The 19084-nt window shown below is 47.5% G+C and overlaps 1 protein-coding gene across 1 annotated transcript in view; it reads right to left on the reverse strand.

The window, feature by feature from the left end:
- The window catches only part of HELLS (helicase, lymphoid specific), a 270907-nt gene that overhangs the window by 166769 nt on the left and 85054 nt on the right, over window positions 1-19084 (reverse strand). The window contains exons 16-17 of the mRNA XM_063961560.1: window positions 10297-10380; window positions 2983-3102 (exon numbers count right to left, since the gene is read on the reverse strand). Of these exons, the coding sequence (XP_063817630.1) occupies window positions 2983-3102; window positions 10297-10380 (204 nt within the window). The remainder of the gene's footprint in view (window positions 1-2982; window positions 3103-10296; window positions 10381-19084) is intronic.

The raw sequence follows: 19084 nt of genomic DNA on the forward strand, positions 1-19084 counted from the left end.
TGTATGATGCAGCTTTTTCCCTCTACCCCTGCCTCTGGGCAGAAAGGACGCGCCTCTAACTCGCTTGCCTTTCTGAGGCCGAAAGGACTGTACTTGATAATACGGTGCTTTCTTAAGCTGTGAGGGAACCGGAAGTAAAAAAGTCGACTTCCCAGCTGCTGCTGTGGATACGAGGTCTTAAAGACCGTCCCCAAACAATTCCTCACCCTTATAAGGCAAAACTTTCATGTGCCTTTTAGAATCATCACCTGTCCACTGCAGAGTCCATAATACTCTCCTGGCAGAAATGGACATAGCATTAATTCTAGATGCCAGCCGGCAAATGTCCCTCTGTGCATCTCTCATATATAAGACTACGTCTTTAATATGCTCTATGGTTAGCAATATAGTGTCCCTGTCCAGGGAATCAATGTTATCAGACAGGGAATCAGACCACGCTGCTGCAGCACTACACATCCATGCTGAAGCAATAGCAGGTCTCAGTATAGTACCCGAGTGTGTATACACAGACTTCAGGATAGCCTCCTGCTTTCTATCTGCAGGTTCTTTTAAGGCGGCCGTATCCTGAGAAGGCAGTGCCACCTTTTTTGATAAGCATGTGAGCGCCTTGTCCACCTTAGGGGATGTCTCCCAACGTAACCTATCCTCTGGCGGGAAAGGGTACGCCTTCAGTAACTTTTTAGAAATCACTAGTTTCTTATCGGGGGAAGCCCACGCTTCTTCACACACTTCATTCAACTCATGTTTGGGGAGAAAAAGCAACCAGTGGTTTTTCCCCCATCAGATAATACCCTTTTTAGTGGTACCTGGGTTAACGTCAGAAATGTGCAACACATCTTTCATTGCCGTAATCATGCAACGGATGGCCCTAGTGGAATGTACATTACTCTCGTCCTCGTCAACACTGGAGTGTCGACATCTGTGTCTGCCATCTGAGGTAGCGGGCGTTTTTGAGCCCCTGATGGCCTTTGAGACGCCTGGGCAGGCACTGGCTGAGAAGCCGGCTGTCCCACAGCTGTTATGTCATCGAACCTTTTATGCAAGGAGTTGACACTGTCGTGTAAAACTTTCCACATATCCATCCACTCTGGTGTCGGCCCCGCAGGGGGTGACATCACACTTAGCGGCAGCTGCTCCGCCTCCACATAAGCTTCCTCATCAAACATGTCGACACAGCCGTACCGACACACCACACACACACAGGGAATGCTCTGACTGAGGACAGGACCCCACAAAGTCCTTTGGGGAGACAGAGAGAGAGTATGCCAGCACACACCACAGCGCTATATAATCAGGGATTTACACTAACACAAAGTGATTTGTCCCTATAGCTGCTTTACATATACAGTTTTCGCCTAAATTTTGTGCCCCCCCCCCCCCCCCCCTCTCTTTTACCCTTTGAGCCTGGAAACTGCAGGGGAGAGCCTGGGGAGCCGTCTTCCAGCAGAGCTGTGAAGAGGAAATGGCGCCAGTGTGCTGAGGGAGATAGCCCCGCCCCCTTCTCGGCGGACTTCTCCCGCTCTATTTATATTTATATTATGGCAGGGGATTTTTGCACATATAGTTTTTTTTAGACTATTATGTGCTGTTTGCCAATGTAAGGTACTCTAATTGCAGCCCAGGCCCCCCCCCCCCCCCTCCCCTCCAGCGCCCTGCACCCATCAGTGACCGGAGTTTGTGGTGTGCATAGGGAGCAATGGCGCACAGCTGTCTGTTGCCAGCAGATCTCACTGAAAATAAAAAACCTAACAAATACTTTACTAGAAGCTCAGGAGAGCCCCTAGTGTGCAACAAGCTCGGGCACAGATTCTAACTGAGGGCTGGAGGAGGGGCATAGAGGGAGGAGCCAGTGCACACCAGATAGTACCTAATCTTTCTTTTAGAGTGCCCAGTCTCCTACGGAGCCCGTCTATTCCCCATGGTCCTTACGGAGTACCCAGCATCCACTAGGACGTCAGAGAAAAAATAGATAGAGATATAGATAGATAGCTATAGATAGATAGACAGATATAGACATATAGAGATAGATATAAATCGCGCTCTCTCTCGCTCTCTCTAAAAAGGGGAGATAAAGAACAATTACAGGTAACCAGTGTCAGAAGGAAAATTGGGATAACATTATTTTGATAAGATCATGGTACGGTTGGGTAGGAGAATGCACCCTCAGGACCAATGGAGATGTCCCCACTCCCACAGCTCCCTGCTCATCTTTAGGTTTAGGCCCAGGGGCAGACTTGATGTTCTCAGCCAGAGAGGTGGTAATCCTGATCCTGGAATTGTCATGGTAGAGATGAGGGGAGAACTCCTGATCCTGAGTTTTGTGGTTGTAACGCAGTCCTTCTGTTATCTTGTTGGTTTGTTTGCCTTCTGTTTACCTTCGGTTTTGCATAGGTATAACACTGCTATTGATTTAAGCTGCCACTTTATAACTAGCCACTTCAGCGTCCTAAAGGACTGGCGTCCTGGCCAATACTGAATAAATAAGTCTACAAACATGTACAACCGGATTACAGCCCCCTCCCCCACACAGCAACCATCCACCTCCAACAAAAGGTGTTAATAAAATCTAACAAATGTAAGGTCAAGTAAAAGCCACTCAATCATTATAGGTTCTTAACATAGTACAGATATATATCCACTTAGAACAGCTTTCTAAAACTTTTAACCATGCAATGTAATTTGAAAAACAAAATAAAACAAAAAAACACAGTAATATTGATTTGAGTAGGTTTACAGAGTAAAACTTTAGTAAGGTAGTTGCAATAGTACCAATATTTGCAGGTATCCCCTGAAAACAGGCATTGGGATATACTGCAACTCTACAGTGATAAATAGCCCCCTAAGTGAGGAAGCAATAAATACGGCCAACAAATTAAAATAAGCGAAATAATGGCATATCAATCTCTAGATTTCCAAGAACAAAAAATGTGGCTATTGCTCTATTGCAAAGATTATGTGAAAGTAGAAAGGACTAAGGTTTACATTTTCTTCTCTTTCTTCATACTTCATACTTCCATCCAACCTGCTGAAGTTGAAACATCTGTAGTAGCAGTAATCCATTATTATGTCCAACATCATGGTCATTTGTGAGAACATCAAAACCTGCAAGATTAAAAAAAAAAAAAAAAAAAAGGTGATTTTTGTTACTTACCGTAAAATCTCTTTCTCTGATTCCATCTGGGGGACGCTGCGCCATTACTTGTGGGTTAGAGGAGTTTGGCACAGAACTATTAAAACCTGACTCCTCCCCCCTCTAACCCCTCCCATCTCCTTCCTGCCTAGCCAGTACCTCAGTTAACGTTTAGCCAAGCCAAAGGAGATAGATCAAAGAAAATTAACTGGTTAAACCAGACAAACATCTGGGAGGGATCGCAGCGTCCCCCAGATGGAATCAGAGAAAGAGATTTTACGGTAAGTAACAAAAATCACCTTTTCTCTTTCATCCATCTGGGGGACGCTGCGCCATTACTTGTGGGATTTCCCAAAGCAAGCTAATAAGAGGAGGGAGACGGGGACGGCATAGCCGTCTTTAATATACGACGCCCAACAGCGGCAGTCTCCAAACCAAAAGTATGAAAACGGTGAAAGTATGTGTGAAAGTATGAATTGACGACCAGGTTGCCGCCCTGCACAGTTGCTCAACAGATGCACCACCGCGAACAGCCCCAAGAGGCTCCAACAGCTCTAGTAGAATGAGCCCTAATTGAGTCAGGAACCGAAACATTAGCAGACACGTAAGCCTGTCTTACGGCCGAAGTTATCCAACGGGCCACAGTATTTTTGGAGGCCGGCCAACCTCGTTTCGGAGCATCAATCAAAAACCAGCAAGTTATCCGTACGCCGGAATGACTCGGTGCGAGACAAATAGACACGTAAAGCTCGAACCACATCCAGGAGAGCTAAATGAGAGTCCTCCCCAGGAGAAGATGTCGGAGTAAAGGCCGGAAGGACAATGTCCTGATTTAAATGGAATTTTGAAACAACCTTTGGAAGGAAAGAAGGCTTAGTCCGTAGAACCACCCGGTTCTCATGAAACACTAACAAGGGGGGTCTGCAAGAAAGAGCCGCCAACTCAGATACTCGTCTAGCTGAGGCAATAGCCAACAGAAAAACAACTTTCTGTGTCAGATAACGGAGTTCAACCGATTCTAAGGGTTCAAATGGAGAGGTCTGAAGAGTCGTAAGGACCAAGTTTAAATCCCAGGGAGGAACCGGAGGGACAAAAGGTGGTTGAATCCGAAGTACTCCCTGCAGGAATGTTTGAACCTCTGGAATATTTGCTAGTTTCTTCTGAAAAAGAACCGATAAAGCAGAAACCTGACCTTTTAGTGAAGAAAGCTTTAGGCCCTTGTCGAGACCCTCCTGAAGGAAAGAGAGTAGGCGAGGTAGCCTAAACAAATGCGGAGTTAGTCTCCGTTTTTCGCACCCTGCAATGTAAATACGCCATATCCTATGGTAAATGCCAGAGGTCACCGGTTTCCTTGCTCGAATCATCATCTGAACAACCGATCGAGAAAGACCTTTTGCCTTCAAAATCTTGGATTCAAGAGCCAAGCCGTCAAAGCCATCCTATGTAAATCTGGGTGGCGACAAGGTCCTTGAATAAGAAGATCTGGTCGCAGAGGTAGGCGAAAGGAGTCTGACGACCATACTTGCGCAGTAGAGTGTACCACTGTCGACGCGGCCAATCTGGAGCCACTAGAATCACTGCGAGACCCTGTCACCGAATGCGTTGAGGTAGACGCGGGATCAGTGGAATTGGCGGAAACACATATCCCAGTTGAAACTGCCATGGAGCAGTTAGAGCATCGATCAGGAATGCCTGTGGATCCTGAGTCCTTGCGCCGTAGTGAGGAAGTTCTGCGTTGAGGCGGGACGCCATCAGGTCTATGTCTGGCATTCCCCATCGGTCCACTAGAGAGAGGAACACCTCCTGATGAAGTTCCCATTCTCCCAGATGAATCGTGTGATGACTCAAAAAGTCTGCTTCCCTCCTGGAATGTGGATCGCGGAGATCACCGGAACCCAACGTTCCGCCCACGCGAGGATCTGAGCGACTTCTCTCATTGCGGACCAGCTGCGAGTTCCTCCCTGTTTGTTGATGTAAGCCACTGCGGTGGCATTGTCGGACTGCACACGAACTGGTTGACCCTGTACCATGGTTTGAATGTGAAGGAGTGCATACCGAATCGCCCTTAGTTCCAGAATGTTGATTTGCAATTTTGACTCCTGATTGCTCCAGCGTCCCTGGAAGTGAGGAGTCTGGAACACTGCCCCCCAACCACTGAGGTTTGCATCCATGGTGACCATGATCCAAGACCAGATAGTGAAAGGTGTACCCTTTTTCAAATTCCGACTGTGAAGCCACCATTGAAGAGACTGACGAGTCTTTACCGACAAGCGGATCAACTGTAATTCGAGACGCGGTTCCGTCCGAGTCCAACAGTTGAGAATCTGAGTCTGGAGAGGTCGGGCATGAAATCTGGCATATGGAACTGCCTCGAAAGAGGATACCATCTTGCCCAACACCTGCATACATCTGAGGACCGACACTACTGGTAAGTGTAACAGGGTTCGGATTCTGGACTGTAGTCCCTGAATCTTGTCCGCCGGAAGAAACACCTTCTGGCTGTTGGTGTCGAATAGAAGTCCTAGAAAAATCATTGTCTGAGAAGGAAGTAGAGATGACTTTGGAAAGTTGATTATCCACCCGAACGATTGTAGCGTCTCCATCGTGAGATGCAGGTTCTGAGTGAGAATCTCCGCTGATGGTGCCTTGACCAACAGGTCGTCCAAATATGGAGTGATGTTGACCCCTTGACAACGGAGAACTGCGACTACATGACCTATGACCTTTGTAAAAAACCCAGGGAGCCGTAGAGAGACCAAAGGGAAGAGCCTGAAACTGAAAGTGCTCCGGGCCCACTGCAAATCTCAGTAGAGATTGATGTCCTACCCAAATCGGGACATGTAAGTAAGCGTCTTTTATGTTCTTGAATTTTTGGGTTGAGGGATACGGGTTGAGAGCCTTCAGATTCAGAATGGTTCGAAACGAACCATCCGGCTTGTCTACGAGAAAAAGACCTGAGTAAAAACCCCGACCCCTCTGATGAGAGGGAACCGGAATGATTACTCCATTTTGTAAGAGGGTTGTTATTGCCTGAAGGAGAGCTTGACGTCTGGAGGGATCGTCTGGGAGAGGTGTTATAAATAGTCGGGTTGGGACTGTTTCTTCGAAATCCAACATATATCCTCTGGATATGACTCCCATTATCCACCGATCCGGTTTCGATAGGAGCCACACATCCTTGAACTGAAGTAACCGGGCCCCAACCTTCTTTGATCCCTCCAGGAGACCTGAGGCGTCATGGCTCAGGTTTGTCGGCAGGCTTACTGGCCGGCCTGCGAATAGCCTGGGATCCTCTTCCTCTGAAAGACCCCCGTCTTGGAAATCTGTAGGAAGCACGAAAGGATTGGAAACTACCTCTGCCCTGTGTACGAAAGGACCGAAACCTTGTAGGTTTTGGTTTGTGAGGTGTAGATGGAAGGAAAGGGCTCTTTCCTCCAGTAGTGTCTGAAATAATCTTCTTTAACTCTGATCCAAAAAGAAACTCACCTTCAAAAGGCACTGCCGTCAAGGTTTGCTTTGAGTCAGAATCAGCATTCCAAACTCTAAGCCACAAGGAGCGTCTTGCGGATACTGTCAAGGCTGAAACCCGAGACTGTAGCGCAACTGAATCCAACCAGGCCTCACCCACATAAGTGAGGGCCTCCGAAATCTGCTCTGCTAATTGGATGGCTTCTGACGGATCGTCCGACTGCATTCCCGATACCACCTGTGCAAGCCATTCATCCACGGCCTTAAGTACCCAGGCACTCGCCAGTACTGGACGGAGGGAAACACCTGATAAAGAAAACATAGATTTTAGTAATGCTTCTATCTTCCTATCGGTAGTGTCTTTTAAGGTCACAGACTGTACCGACGGAATCACCGTAGCTTTTGCCAGATGTGAAATAGGAGCGTCTACCTTTGGGTCCGTCTCCCAAAATTTTGTATCTTCCTCCGTAAAGGGATATAGAAACTTTAACTTTTTAGGCGCCTGAAAACGAGAATCCGGCTTAAGCCAGGGTTCTTTTAAAATATCTGCAAAGTGAGAATAAGAAGGGAAGGCAGTAACCTGTCTCTTCTGTCGTTTGAAGAAGGGGGAAGGAGTCTCCTCCACCGCCGCGTCCTGAATATTAAGAGTCTGACGAATGGCTTCTATTAGCAATCTAACTTCCCAAGCCGAAACTTCATCCCATTCAGGATCTACCTCCCCCTCCTCCAAAGGAGATGACAGAGTGTCCGCCTCCTTACCTGGAAACGCTATAGCTGGTAACGGCTGCGATCGCTTAGTAGCAGTCGAACTGCTGGCCGCATTTACAAACTTATTTAAAGGACTGAGTTAAATCAGTGATACTCCTGCCCATATTCTGGGCCCTCAAGGGCTCCACCTGAGTCCGAGCAGATTCAGTCTCTCTAGACTGACGCAAATCTGAAATTGCACCAGAACATGCTGTACATAGGGTACCCGCGTCAGTACTACATTTTGCTAGCTTTGAGCCACACTGAGAGCAGGAAAATTAAACCACTGAGGCCGTTTTTCCCTTTGAAGGTTTGTCCGGTTTACCAGTCATTTTCTCTATTCTGAATGTACTAAAGAAAGTAGCATACAATTGTGACTAGTGACCTTTCAATAAGAAATTTATAGCTTGAAGAGATCTCTGGGACTGTAACCCAGTATGCTGGCTCTCTTTGCCAAGTAATAAACAGCCTTAGCTCATTAGCTTGATTGTAATCTCCCCCTATGAATAGCCCCTCTATACTTGCGGTTTTGTAAATAAAGTCTCCCCCTGAGAGGCTCTCCTGTACTGCACAGCGTCCCCTCCGGAAGATGGCGTCAGGCAAAGTGACGCGCGCGCGGGCAGAGCAGGGCGGGAAGCCGTCCCTGCACTCTCTGTTACTACGCGATCAACCGGAAGTTCGGGCTGCCGCGCGTTGCTAAGTATAGCGACTTACGCGGCGGCTTCTCCGGGATCCCCGTCCGTCCCCACAGCCCCTCAGACACTACTGCGGGTGTAGGGATACAGGTCTCCGGCATAGCTCCCGCTGGCGGGCTTGCGCCGGGGGAGAGGGGGTCGGGGGGGGTGAAATATTAATATCAAATAAATAAATATTAAATAAAATAATAATAATAATAATAAAATAATAATAAAAGCAGTTAGGGACAGCCCAATACTGTCAGTGACAGATTGTGGCTGTCCAGTACCTTTTTGATCTGTCGTTTTAGTGAATAAAAAGGCCCCAGTGACCAAGGTATGGTGGCCCTTTCTGACAGCATCCTTGTTCCATTTATACCTGTCACCTGTAGACAGGGACTAGGTATAGAAAAATAAGAAAGGAAAAAGAAAAAAAAAAAAAAAAAATCTAAGGAGAAAGAAAAACTGTGTCTGTACTCCACAGGCACAAAACTAAAACTGAGGTACTGGCTAGGCAGGAAGGAGATGGGAGGGGTTAGAGGGGGGAGGAGTCAGGTTTTAATAGTTCTGTGCCAAACTCCTCTAACCCACAAGTAATGGCGCAGCGTCCCCCAGATGGATGAAAGAGAAACATAACTAAGCTCTACATAGAACGCAAGAGGTCATTTATGTCTAGAAGAAAGCAGATATGGCTAGCAAAATAATCACGCACGTTTTATTAATTAGCGACTAGTATGAGTAGTGGTGTGTAGAGTTCAAGCACGTTGGCCATTATGACTATCCTTCACAAGGACTGTTACTATGTGGAAAGAACTTGCATATCAACTGGTATTACTTTGTTTACATAGCACCACCATTTTATGCAGCGTTGAATAGAGGCCCTCAATCATAATAGCAAGCAAAAGAAAAAGAAAAAGGAGGAAAAGCCCACAAATTTGTTAACCCAAGTTTCAGATTGCTGCTATTTTCTTAGTTAGCGTGCTGCAGAGAAAACAGATTGAGAAACTCAAATTAGAAAGTTGCTGTTTCAATGACAGAAAGAAGAAAGATGGTCTTCCATCCAAGGTATTTTAAGTCCACTGCCTCCAAAGGCTCAAAGTCACTGGAGTGGAGGAAGTAGAGCACTAGATTAAAATCCCAATGTGCTGTGGGTGGTACAAAACGGAGGCTGGCTTCTGAGAACTCCTGTAAGAAGATCTGCAATTCCAGCAAGAGCGCCAGTCGTCGTTGGAAGAAAATCGAAAGTGCAGACACCTGCACCTTAAGGGATCCCAGATGAATCGCTGAATCCAAGTCTGTTCGAAGAAACAGCAACAATCCAGAGAGGCGAAAGGAGTCTGAGAAAACTCCTGCATTCACACCAGTCTACATAGGACCGCCAAATGGGATGCTGTAACTGGTTTACGTCCTGCCAAGGCACTGACGGAGCGTCCACTACTTCTGCTTGAGGGTCCAGTGTTGTATCGAGGAAGCAGATTATTGAGCCGTGACGCCATAAGGTCCACTTGTGGACAACCCCATAGGTGTACTAGAGCTTTGAACACTTCCTGGTGAAGAGCCCATTCTCCCAGATGGAGATCCTGACAACTAAGATAAATCTAATTGACTGAGGGGTACTAATTAAGTCACCTGGGCTCAAGCAGGATATCCTTAAAACTGGACTGTAATGGCTCCCAAACTCTGCTCTAAGGTATATAATTTAGTCAGACTCAAAATTTACCTATTCATATATTTGTGTTGGAGGAAACCCATGCAAACATGGGAGAGCATACAAAGCACTCAAGAGGGGAAGCAGTTAGCTAGCTTTAGACAGGAGAAGGGGGGGTAGCATTAGGGTGCAGCCACACGAAGATTAGGGACCGTAGAGGGAAGGATAGGCATCAAGTTGGTAGGGTGAGGTTTAGACAACGGGCAAGGGAGAATTAGGCACCAAGAGGGTAGGGTTAGGGAAAAGGTGAGGGGCCTTAATGGGGGACTGTTGGGATTCTGATGGACAGGATGCCGCCGTCTGTATACAGACAGCCAGCATCCCGTCCATCGGAAAATGATACTGATCTCAGATAGTGTACAGATCCAAGCAGTGAACAAATGACCAAAGCTGTGAGGTTACAATTATAACCACTGTTGCACATTGCTTGTAATAAAGTTGCAGAGGTAGACAAACACTTTAAAAAAATTAAAACCAGAGATGTAAATCAGATGTAAAATAAAGTGCAGCTCATTATGAAGAAACATTTCAAATGTAATTAGATTTAAGAGTATAGATTCAGGAGATACCTTGTGTCCTCTTTTTTTCAGTTCTGGCAACATTCGATCCAGGAGTAAAAATTTTCCAGAAGAATTTATCAGTTCTTGATCGATCTATAAAATAATTACACACAATAGCAGCATTCATACGGTACCACAAAGTTCTGCATTAGAATACAGAGCAGTAATACAATCAGGGTATACATAAAAATACAAGCATAACTACTTTTACATATATAACGAGGATTAGATTACCACAAATAACATTAAGATGTAGACTTAAATAAGGCAGTAAAAAGGTAGAAGGACAAGAGTAGTGAACTAAGGGCATTGCTTGCGAGAGCTTATTTTAAAAGAGGTTGGAGGGGGTGGGGGGTGAGTAGGGATCAAGCATGAGGGGGCGAGGGATTGGAAGTTGGGATTGACCGAAGTCAAAGTTGACACTCAGGGAGCATGCTGGAGGAACTGATGCATCCTAGACCACTTGACCGAAAAAGAACATTTGCGCTGTAAGCACCGTTAATGCAGACTGAGGCTATTTCTTACATTTAATAAGCACACGCGACAACAATCGGGTGAATCAAATTCAACATTCCTTTATATTTTTCAGGTTGAATAGAGGCAAATTGCCCATCGTGTTCAACCCGTATTAAGTTGTGATGATTCAACATACCCGCTGAATAATGTTGTGACTAGTTAACTACTATATCTCATATTACCCCCGGATTAACCATGTAGATATTTTAATTATAACCTTGGATATCATTTTTCAGAAATGTATCTATTCCTTTTTTAAATCCATGTACAGAGTTCACCATTACCACCTTCCCCCTGGCAGGAATCCTTATTGCCCTAACAGTGAAGAACCCTTTCCTCCGTTGCGCTCAGAAATACTCCAGCCGCAGCGAGTGCCCACGTGTCCTAAACTGTGTTCTTTTAATAAATAATTCCTCTGATAACTTTGTGATGTCCCTTTACATACTTGAAGATATTAATGATATCTCCTCTTAGGCGCCTCTTTTCTAGTGTATACATATTCAACCTAGTAAGCCTTTCCTCGTAATCCAGTCCCTCTGGCCTTTAATCAATTTAGTAGCTTGCCTTTGAACCCTTTCGAGTTCACAAATATCTTCTTTTATACAGTGGTGCCCAAACCTGAAAATATTCCAGGTGCGGACGTACCAAGGCTTTATACAGCGGCAGGATTACATCAGAGTCCCTTGTCTCAATTCCCCATTTTATGCACGCTATCACCTTACTTGCCTTCTTTACTGCGCTTTGACATTGTGTATGGTTATTAAGCCTATTATCAATGAATACCCCCAAATCTTTTTCCAATTCAGTTTCCCCTAGATGTTCCCCATTTAATATGTAGGCTGCAAGTTTGTTTTTAGCCCCGAAATGCATAACCTTGCATTTGTCTGTATTGAACCTCATTTTCCATATAGACGCCCAGAATTCAAGTTTAGATAGATCATTCTGCAAGGACTTAACATCCAATTCGGAGTTACTTACATTACACAGTTTAGTATCATCTTCAAATATTGACACTATGCGTTCCAGGCCTATTTCTAGGTCATTGATAAATATGTTGAATAGAGGCCAGAGTACGGACCCTTATGGTATTCCGCTGACTACTGGGGACCAGGTTGAGGACTTCCCGTTGACCACTACTCACTGTACCCTGCTATCCAGCCAGTTACTTATCCATGTGCAAATAGTTTTTCCTAGGCCAAGCTCCTTTAATTTGATCATCAGTCTCCTGTGAGGCACTGTATCGAAGGCCTTTGCAAAAATAAGAATTTACTTACCGATAATTCTATTTCTCTTAGTCCGTAGTGGATGCTGGGAACTCCGTAAGGACCATGGGGAATAGCGGCTCCGCAGGAGACTGGGTACAAAAAGAAAAGCTTTAGGACTACCTGGTGTGCACTGGCTCCTCCCCCTATGACCCTCCTCCAAGCCTCAGTTAGTATACTGTGCCCGGACTAGCGTACACAATAAGGAAGGATTTTGAATCCCGGGTAAGACTCATACCAGCCACACCGTACAACTTGTGATATGAACCCAGTTAACAGCATGATAACAGAGGAGCCTCTGGATAGATGGCTCACAACAATAACCCGATTTGTTAACAATAACTATGTACAAGTATTGCAGACAATCCGCACCTGGGATGGGCGCCCAGCATCCACTACGGACTACGAGAAATAGAATTATCGGTAAGTAAATTCTTATTTTCCTCGGACGTCCTAGTGGATGCTGGGAACTCCGTAAGGACCATGGGGATTATACCAAAGCTCCCAAGCGGGCGGGAGAGTGCGGATAACTCTGCAGCACCGAGTGAGAAAACTCCAGGTCCTCCTCAGCCAGAGAGTCAAATTTGTAAAACTTTACAAAAGTATTTGACCCTGACCAAGTAGCAGCTCGGCAGAGTTGTAAAGCCGAGACCCCTCGGGCAGCCGCCCAAGATGAGCCCACCTTCCTTGTGGAGTGGGCTTTTACAGATTTTGGCTGTGGCAGGCCTGCCACAGAATGCGCAAGCTGAATTGTACTACAAATCCAGCGAGCAATAGTCTGCTTAGAAGCAGGAGCACCCAGCTTGTTGGGTGCGTATAGGAGAAATAGCGAGTCAGATTTTCTGACTCCAGCCGTCCTGGAAACATATTTTCAGGGCCCTGACAACGTCCAGCAACTTGGAGTCCTCCAAGTCCTTAGTAGCCGCAGGTACCACAATAGGCTGGTTCAGATGAAACGCTGAAACCACCTTTGGGAGAAATTGAGGACAAGTCCTCAATTCTGCCCTGTCCGTATGAAAAAATCAGGTAAGGGCTTTTACAGGATAAAGCCGCCAATTCGGACACACGCCTGGCTGAAGCCAGGGCCAACAACATGACCACTTTCCATGTGAGATATTTTAATTCCACAGTGTTGAGTGGTTCAAACCAATGTGATTTTAGGAAATCCAAAACATTCAGATCCCAGGGTGCCACTGGAGGCACAAAAGGAGGCTGTATATGTAGCACTCCCTTAACAAACGTCTGGACTTCAGGCACTGAAGCCAGTTCTCTCTGAAAGAAAATCGACAGGGCCGAAATCTGGACCTTAATGGATCCTAATTTTAGGCCCATAGACACTCCTGCTTGCAGGAAATGCAGGAATCGACCCAATTGAAATTCCTCCGTCGGGGCCTTCTTGGCCTCGCATCACGCAACATATTTCCGCCAGATGCGGTGATAATGCTTTGCGGTTACATCCTTTCTGACTTTTATCAAAGTAGGGATGACTTCGTCTGGAATGCCTTTTTCCTTTAGGATCCTGCGTTCAACCGCCATGCCGTCAAAAGCAGCCGCGGTAAGTCTTGGAACAGACAGGGTCCCTGCTGCAGCAGGTCCCTTCTCGGAGGTAGAGGCCACGGGTCCTCTGTGAGCATCTCTTGAAGTTCCAGGTACCAAGTCCTTCTTGGCCAATCAGGAGCCACGAGAATAGATCTTACTCCTCCCCGCCGTATAATTCTCAGCACCTTGGGTATGAGAGGCAGAGGAGGGAACACATACACTGACTGGTACACCCACGGTGTTACCAGAGCGTCCACAGCTATTGCTTGAGGGTCCCTTGACCTGGCGCAATACCTGTCCAGTTTTTTGTTGAGGCGGGACGCCATCATGTCCACCTTTGGTTTTTCCCAACGGTTTATCATCATGTGGAAGACTTCTGGGTGAAGTCCCCACTCTCCCGGGTGGAGGTCGTGCCTGCTGAGGAAGTCTGCTTCCCAGTTGTCCTCTCCCGGAATGAACACTGCCGACAGTGCTATCACATGATTTTCCGCCCAGCGAAGAATCCTTGCAGCTTCTGCCATTGCCCTCCTGCTTCTTGTGCCGCCCTGTCTGTTTACGTGGGCGACTGCCGTGATGTTGTCCGACTGGATCAGCACCGGCTGACCTTGAAGCAGAGGTCTTGCTTGGCTTAGAGCATTGTAAATGGCTCTTAACTCCAGGATATTTATGTGAAGTGATGTCTCCAGGCTTGACCACAAGCCCTGGAAGTTTCTTCCCTGTGTGACTGCTCCCCAGCCTTGCAGGCTGGCATCCGTGGTCACCAGAACCCAGTCCTGAATGCCGAATCTGCGGCCCTCTAGAAGATGAGCACTCTGCAACCACCACAGGAGAGACACCCTTGTCCTTGGGGACAGGGTTATTCGCTGATGCATCTGAAGATGCGATCCGGACCATTTGTCCAGCAGGTCCCACTGGAATGTTCTTGCGTGGAATCTGCCAAATGGGATTGCTTCGTAGGAAGCTACCATTTTTCCCAGGACCCTTGTGCATTGGTGCACTGATACTTGGCCTGGTTTTAGGAGGTTTCTGACTAGCTCGGACAACTCTCTGGCTTTCTCTTCCGGGAGAAACCCCTTTTTCTGGACTGTGTCCAGGATCATCCCTAGGAACAGAAGACGTGTCGTCGGGATCAGCTGCGATTTTGGGATATTGAGAATCCAACCGTGCTGCCGCAGCACTACTTGAGATAGTGCTACTCCGACTACCAACTGTTCCTTGCCCTTATCAGGAGATCGTCCAAGTAAGGGATAATTAAAACTCCCTTCCTTCGAAGGAGTATCATCATTTCGGCCATTACTTTGGTAAAGACCCGGGGCGCCGTGGACAATCCAAACGGCAGCGTCTGAAACTGATAGTGGCAGTTCTGTACCACAAACCTGAGGTACCCTTGGTGAGAAGGGTAAATTGGGACATGGAGGTAAGCATCCTTGATGTCCAGAGACACCATATAATCCCCTTCTTCCAGGTTCGCGATCACCGCTCTGAGTGACTCCATCTTGAATTTGAACCTCTGTATGTAAGTGTTCAAAGATTTTAGATTTAAAATAGGTCTCACCGAGCCATCCGGCTTCGGTACCACAAACAGCGTGGAATAATACCCCTTTCCCTGTTGCAGGAGGGGTACCTTGATTATCACCTGCTGTGAATACAGCTTGTGAATGGCTTCCAATACCGCCTCCCTGTCGGAGGGAGACGTCGGTAAGGCAGACTTTAGGAAACGGCGAGGGGGAGACGTCTCGAATTCCAATTTGTACCCCTGAGATACCACCTGAAGGATCCAGGGGTCCACTTGTGAGTGAGCCCACTGCGCGCTGAAATTCTTGAGACGGGCCCCCACCGTGCCTGAGTCCGCTTGTAGAGCCCCAGCGTCATGCGGAGGACTTGGCAGAAGCGGGAGAGGGCTTCTGTTTCTGGGAACTGGCTGTTTGCTGCAGCCTTTTTCCTCTCCCTCTGCCACGGGGCAGAAATGAGGAGCCTTTCGCCCGCTTGCCCTTATGGGGCCGAAAGGACTGCGCCTGATAATACGGCGTCTTTTTATGTTGAGAGGCTACGTGGGGTAAAAATGTAGATTTCCCAGCAGTTGCCGTGGATACCAGGTCCGATAGACCTACCCCAAATAACTCCTCCCCTTTATAAGGCAATACTTCCATATGCCTTTTGGAATCAGCATCACCTGACCACTGCCGCGTCCATAACCCTCTTCTGGCAGATATGGACAGCGCACTTACTCTTGATGCCAGTCGGCAAATATCCCTCTGTGCATCACGCATATATAAAAATGCATCTTTTAAATGCTCTATAGTCAGTAATATACTGTCCCTATCCAGGGTATCAATATTTTCAGTCAGGGAATCCGACCAAGCCACCCCAGCACTGCACATCCAGGCTGAGGCGATTGCTGGTCGCAGTATAACACCCGTGTGAGTGTATATACATTTTAGGATATTCTCCTGCTTTCTGTCAGCAGGTTCCTTAAGGGCGGCCGTATCCGGAGACGGTAGTGCCACCTGTTTTGACAAGCGTGTGAGCGCTTTATCCACCCTAGGAGGTGTTTCCCAACGTGCCCTATCCTCTGGCGGGAAGGGGTATGATGCCAATAACTTTTTAGGAATTATCAGTTTTTTATCGGGAGAAACCCACGCTTCATCACACACTTCATTTAATTCCTCAGATGCAGGAAAAACTACAGGTAGTTTTTTCTCACCAAACATAATACCCTTTTTAGTGGTACTTGTACTATCAGAAATGTGTAAAACATTTTTCATTGCCTCAATCATGTAACGTGTGGCCCTACTGGAAGTCACATTCGTCTCTTCATTGTCGACACTGGAGTCAGTATCCGTGTCGGCGTCTGTATCTGCCATCTGAGGTAGCGGGCGTTTTAGAGCCCCCGATGGTCTTTGAGACGCCTGGACAGGCACCAGCTGAGTAGCCGGCTGTCTCATGTCATCAACCGTCTTTTGTAAAGAGCTGACACTTTCACGTAAATCCTTCCATAAGCTCATCCACTCAGGTGTCGACTCCCTAGGGGGTGACATCACCATTACAGGCAATTGCTCCGCCTCCACATTTTCCTCTTCATACATATCGACACAGTCGTACCGACACACAGCACACACACAGGGAATGCTCTGATAGAGGACAGGACCCCACTAGCCCTTTGGGGAGACAGAGGGAGAGTATGCCAGCACACACCAGAGCGCTATATATATGTTGGGATAACACCAGAGTGTTTTTCCCTTTATAGCTGCTGTGTATATTATACTGCGCCTAATTAGTGCCCCCCCCCCCTCTTGTTTTACCCTTTTCTGTAGTGCAGGACTGCAGGGGAGAGTCAGGGAGACGTCCTTCCAGCGGAGCTGTGAGGGAAAATGGCGCCTGTGTGCTGAGGAGATAGGCTCCGCCCCCTTCTCGCCGGACTTTTCTCCCGCTTTTTTCAGGAATCTGGCAGGGGTTAATATACATCCATATAGCCCTGGGGGTTATATGTGATGTAATTTAGCCAGCCAAGGTGTTTATATTGCTGCTCAGGGCGCCCCCCCCCCCCCCCAGCACCCATCAGTGACCGGAGCGTGTGGTGCATGAGGAGCAATGGCGCACAGCTGCAGTGCTGTGCGCTACCTTGGTGAAGACGGATGTCTTCTGCCGCCGATTTTCCCGGACCTCTTCTTGCTTCTGGCTCTGTAAGGGGGCCGGCGGCGCGGCTCTGGGACCGGACTCCGAGGCTGGGCCTGTGTTCGGTCCCTCTGGAGCTAATGGTGTCCAGTAGCCTAAGAAGCCCAAGCTGGCTGCAAGCAGGCAGGTTCGCTTCTTCTCCCCTTAGTCCCTCGATGCAGTGATCCTGTTGCCAGCAGGTCTCACTGAAAATAAAAAACCTAAAACTAACTTTTCCTAAGAAGCTCAGGAGAGCCTCCTAGATTGCACCCAGCTCGGTCGGGCACAAAAATCTAACTGAGGCTTGGAGGAGGGTCATAGGGGGAGGAGCCAGTGCACACCAGGTAGTCCTAAAGCTTTTCTTTTTGTGCCCAGTCTCCTGCGGAGCCGCTATTCCCCATGGTCCTTACGGAGTTCCCAGCATCCACTAGGACGTCAGAGAAATCAGGATTTTGGTACTTACAGATAAATCCCTTTCTCCGATTCCACAGGGGCCACTGGAGCGCAGTTACAATGGGGAAATAGTAGGCAGTAATTGGGAGCTGGCACTTTAAAATTTTAACACTGTGGCTAGCTCCTCCCTACTATGTCCCCCCTCCAAGCCAGTCTACGTAAAACTGTGCCTGAGGAGAGCTGGAATAAACAAACTTTAAGGGAGGAGGAGGATAACGCCGCCATGTAAACTAAGATAACAGGAAACAAACCTGGAACATAACCTAACAAAAAAGGTTAACCTGAACCAAACAAGTAGACAGTGATCTGCAAACCGTTAAGTGAAAAAGTAGGAAACAGCGCTGGGTGGGCGTCCAGTGGCCCCTGTGGAATCGGAGAAAGGGATTTATCGGTAAGTATCAAAATCCTGATTTCTTCTTCATCCACTAGGGGCTACTGGAGTGCAGTTACAATGGGGACGTCCCAGAGCTCCCAAAACAGGTGGGAGAGCGCTGAGGGTCCTGTAGAACCGATCGGCCAAACTGCGATGCAGAGGCCGCAAAAGTGTCAAACCTGTAGAATCTGACAAGCGTATGTCGGCCCGACAAAGTAGTCATGGAGACCCCACGGGCAGCCGCCCACGAAGGTCCCACCGAGCGCGTAGAGTGCGTTGAAATTGAGGACAGAGGTTCCAGAGAAGCTGCCAAATAAGCTTGTCTGATGGTCAGTCGAATCCATCGGGACAAAGTCTGCTTAGAAGCCGGCCAACCAGGGCGAGCAGCATCGTATAGAACAAATAAGGAGTCCGACTTCCGAATAGTTGAAGTCCTATCCACATAGATCTTGAGCGCCCTGACAACGTCCAACGATCTCGATTCCGGAGAGTTCACAGAGTGCTGGAATCACAAGCGGCTGATGTGAAAATCAGACACCACCTTAGGTAGAAAAGACATGCGAGTACGAAGCTCGGCCCTATCCGCATGAAACACCAGGTAAGGAGTGCGACAATAGAGAGCCCCAAGTTCCGACACCCGTCTGGATGAAGCGAGAGCCAGGAGAAGGAAGGGAGGCTGTATTCGAAGAACCCCCTGAAATAAAGTCTGAACTTCCGGCAGCAAGGCTAACTTTTTCTGGAAGAAAACCGAAAGAGCAGAGACCTGCACCTTTAGTGAACCCAGTCTTAAGCCTGCCGAGAAACCTGCCTGCAAAAAAAAAAAACTGAGAAGGCGGGTTAAGCGAAACACTGAAGGAGAAAATTCGACGTTCACACCAGGCTACATAAGCCTTCCAAATGCGGTAGTAGTGAGAAGATGTGACTGACTTTCTAGCCCGAAGCATAGTAGGTATAACCGTGCGAGGAATCCCACTTCCTTTTCAAGATGGCTCTCTCAACA

Source organism: Pseudophryne corroboree, chromosome 3, assembly GCF_028390025.1.
Source record: "Pseudophryne corroboree isolate aPseCor3 chromosome 3, aPseCor3.hap2, whole genome shotgun sequence".
Lineage (NCBI taxonomy): Eukaryota > Metazoa > Chordata > Amphibia > Anura > Myobatrachidae > Pseudophryne > Pseudophryne corroboree.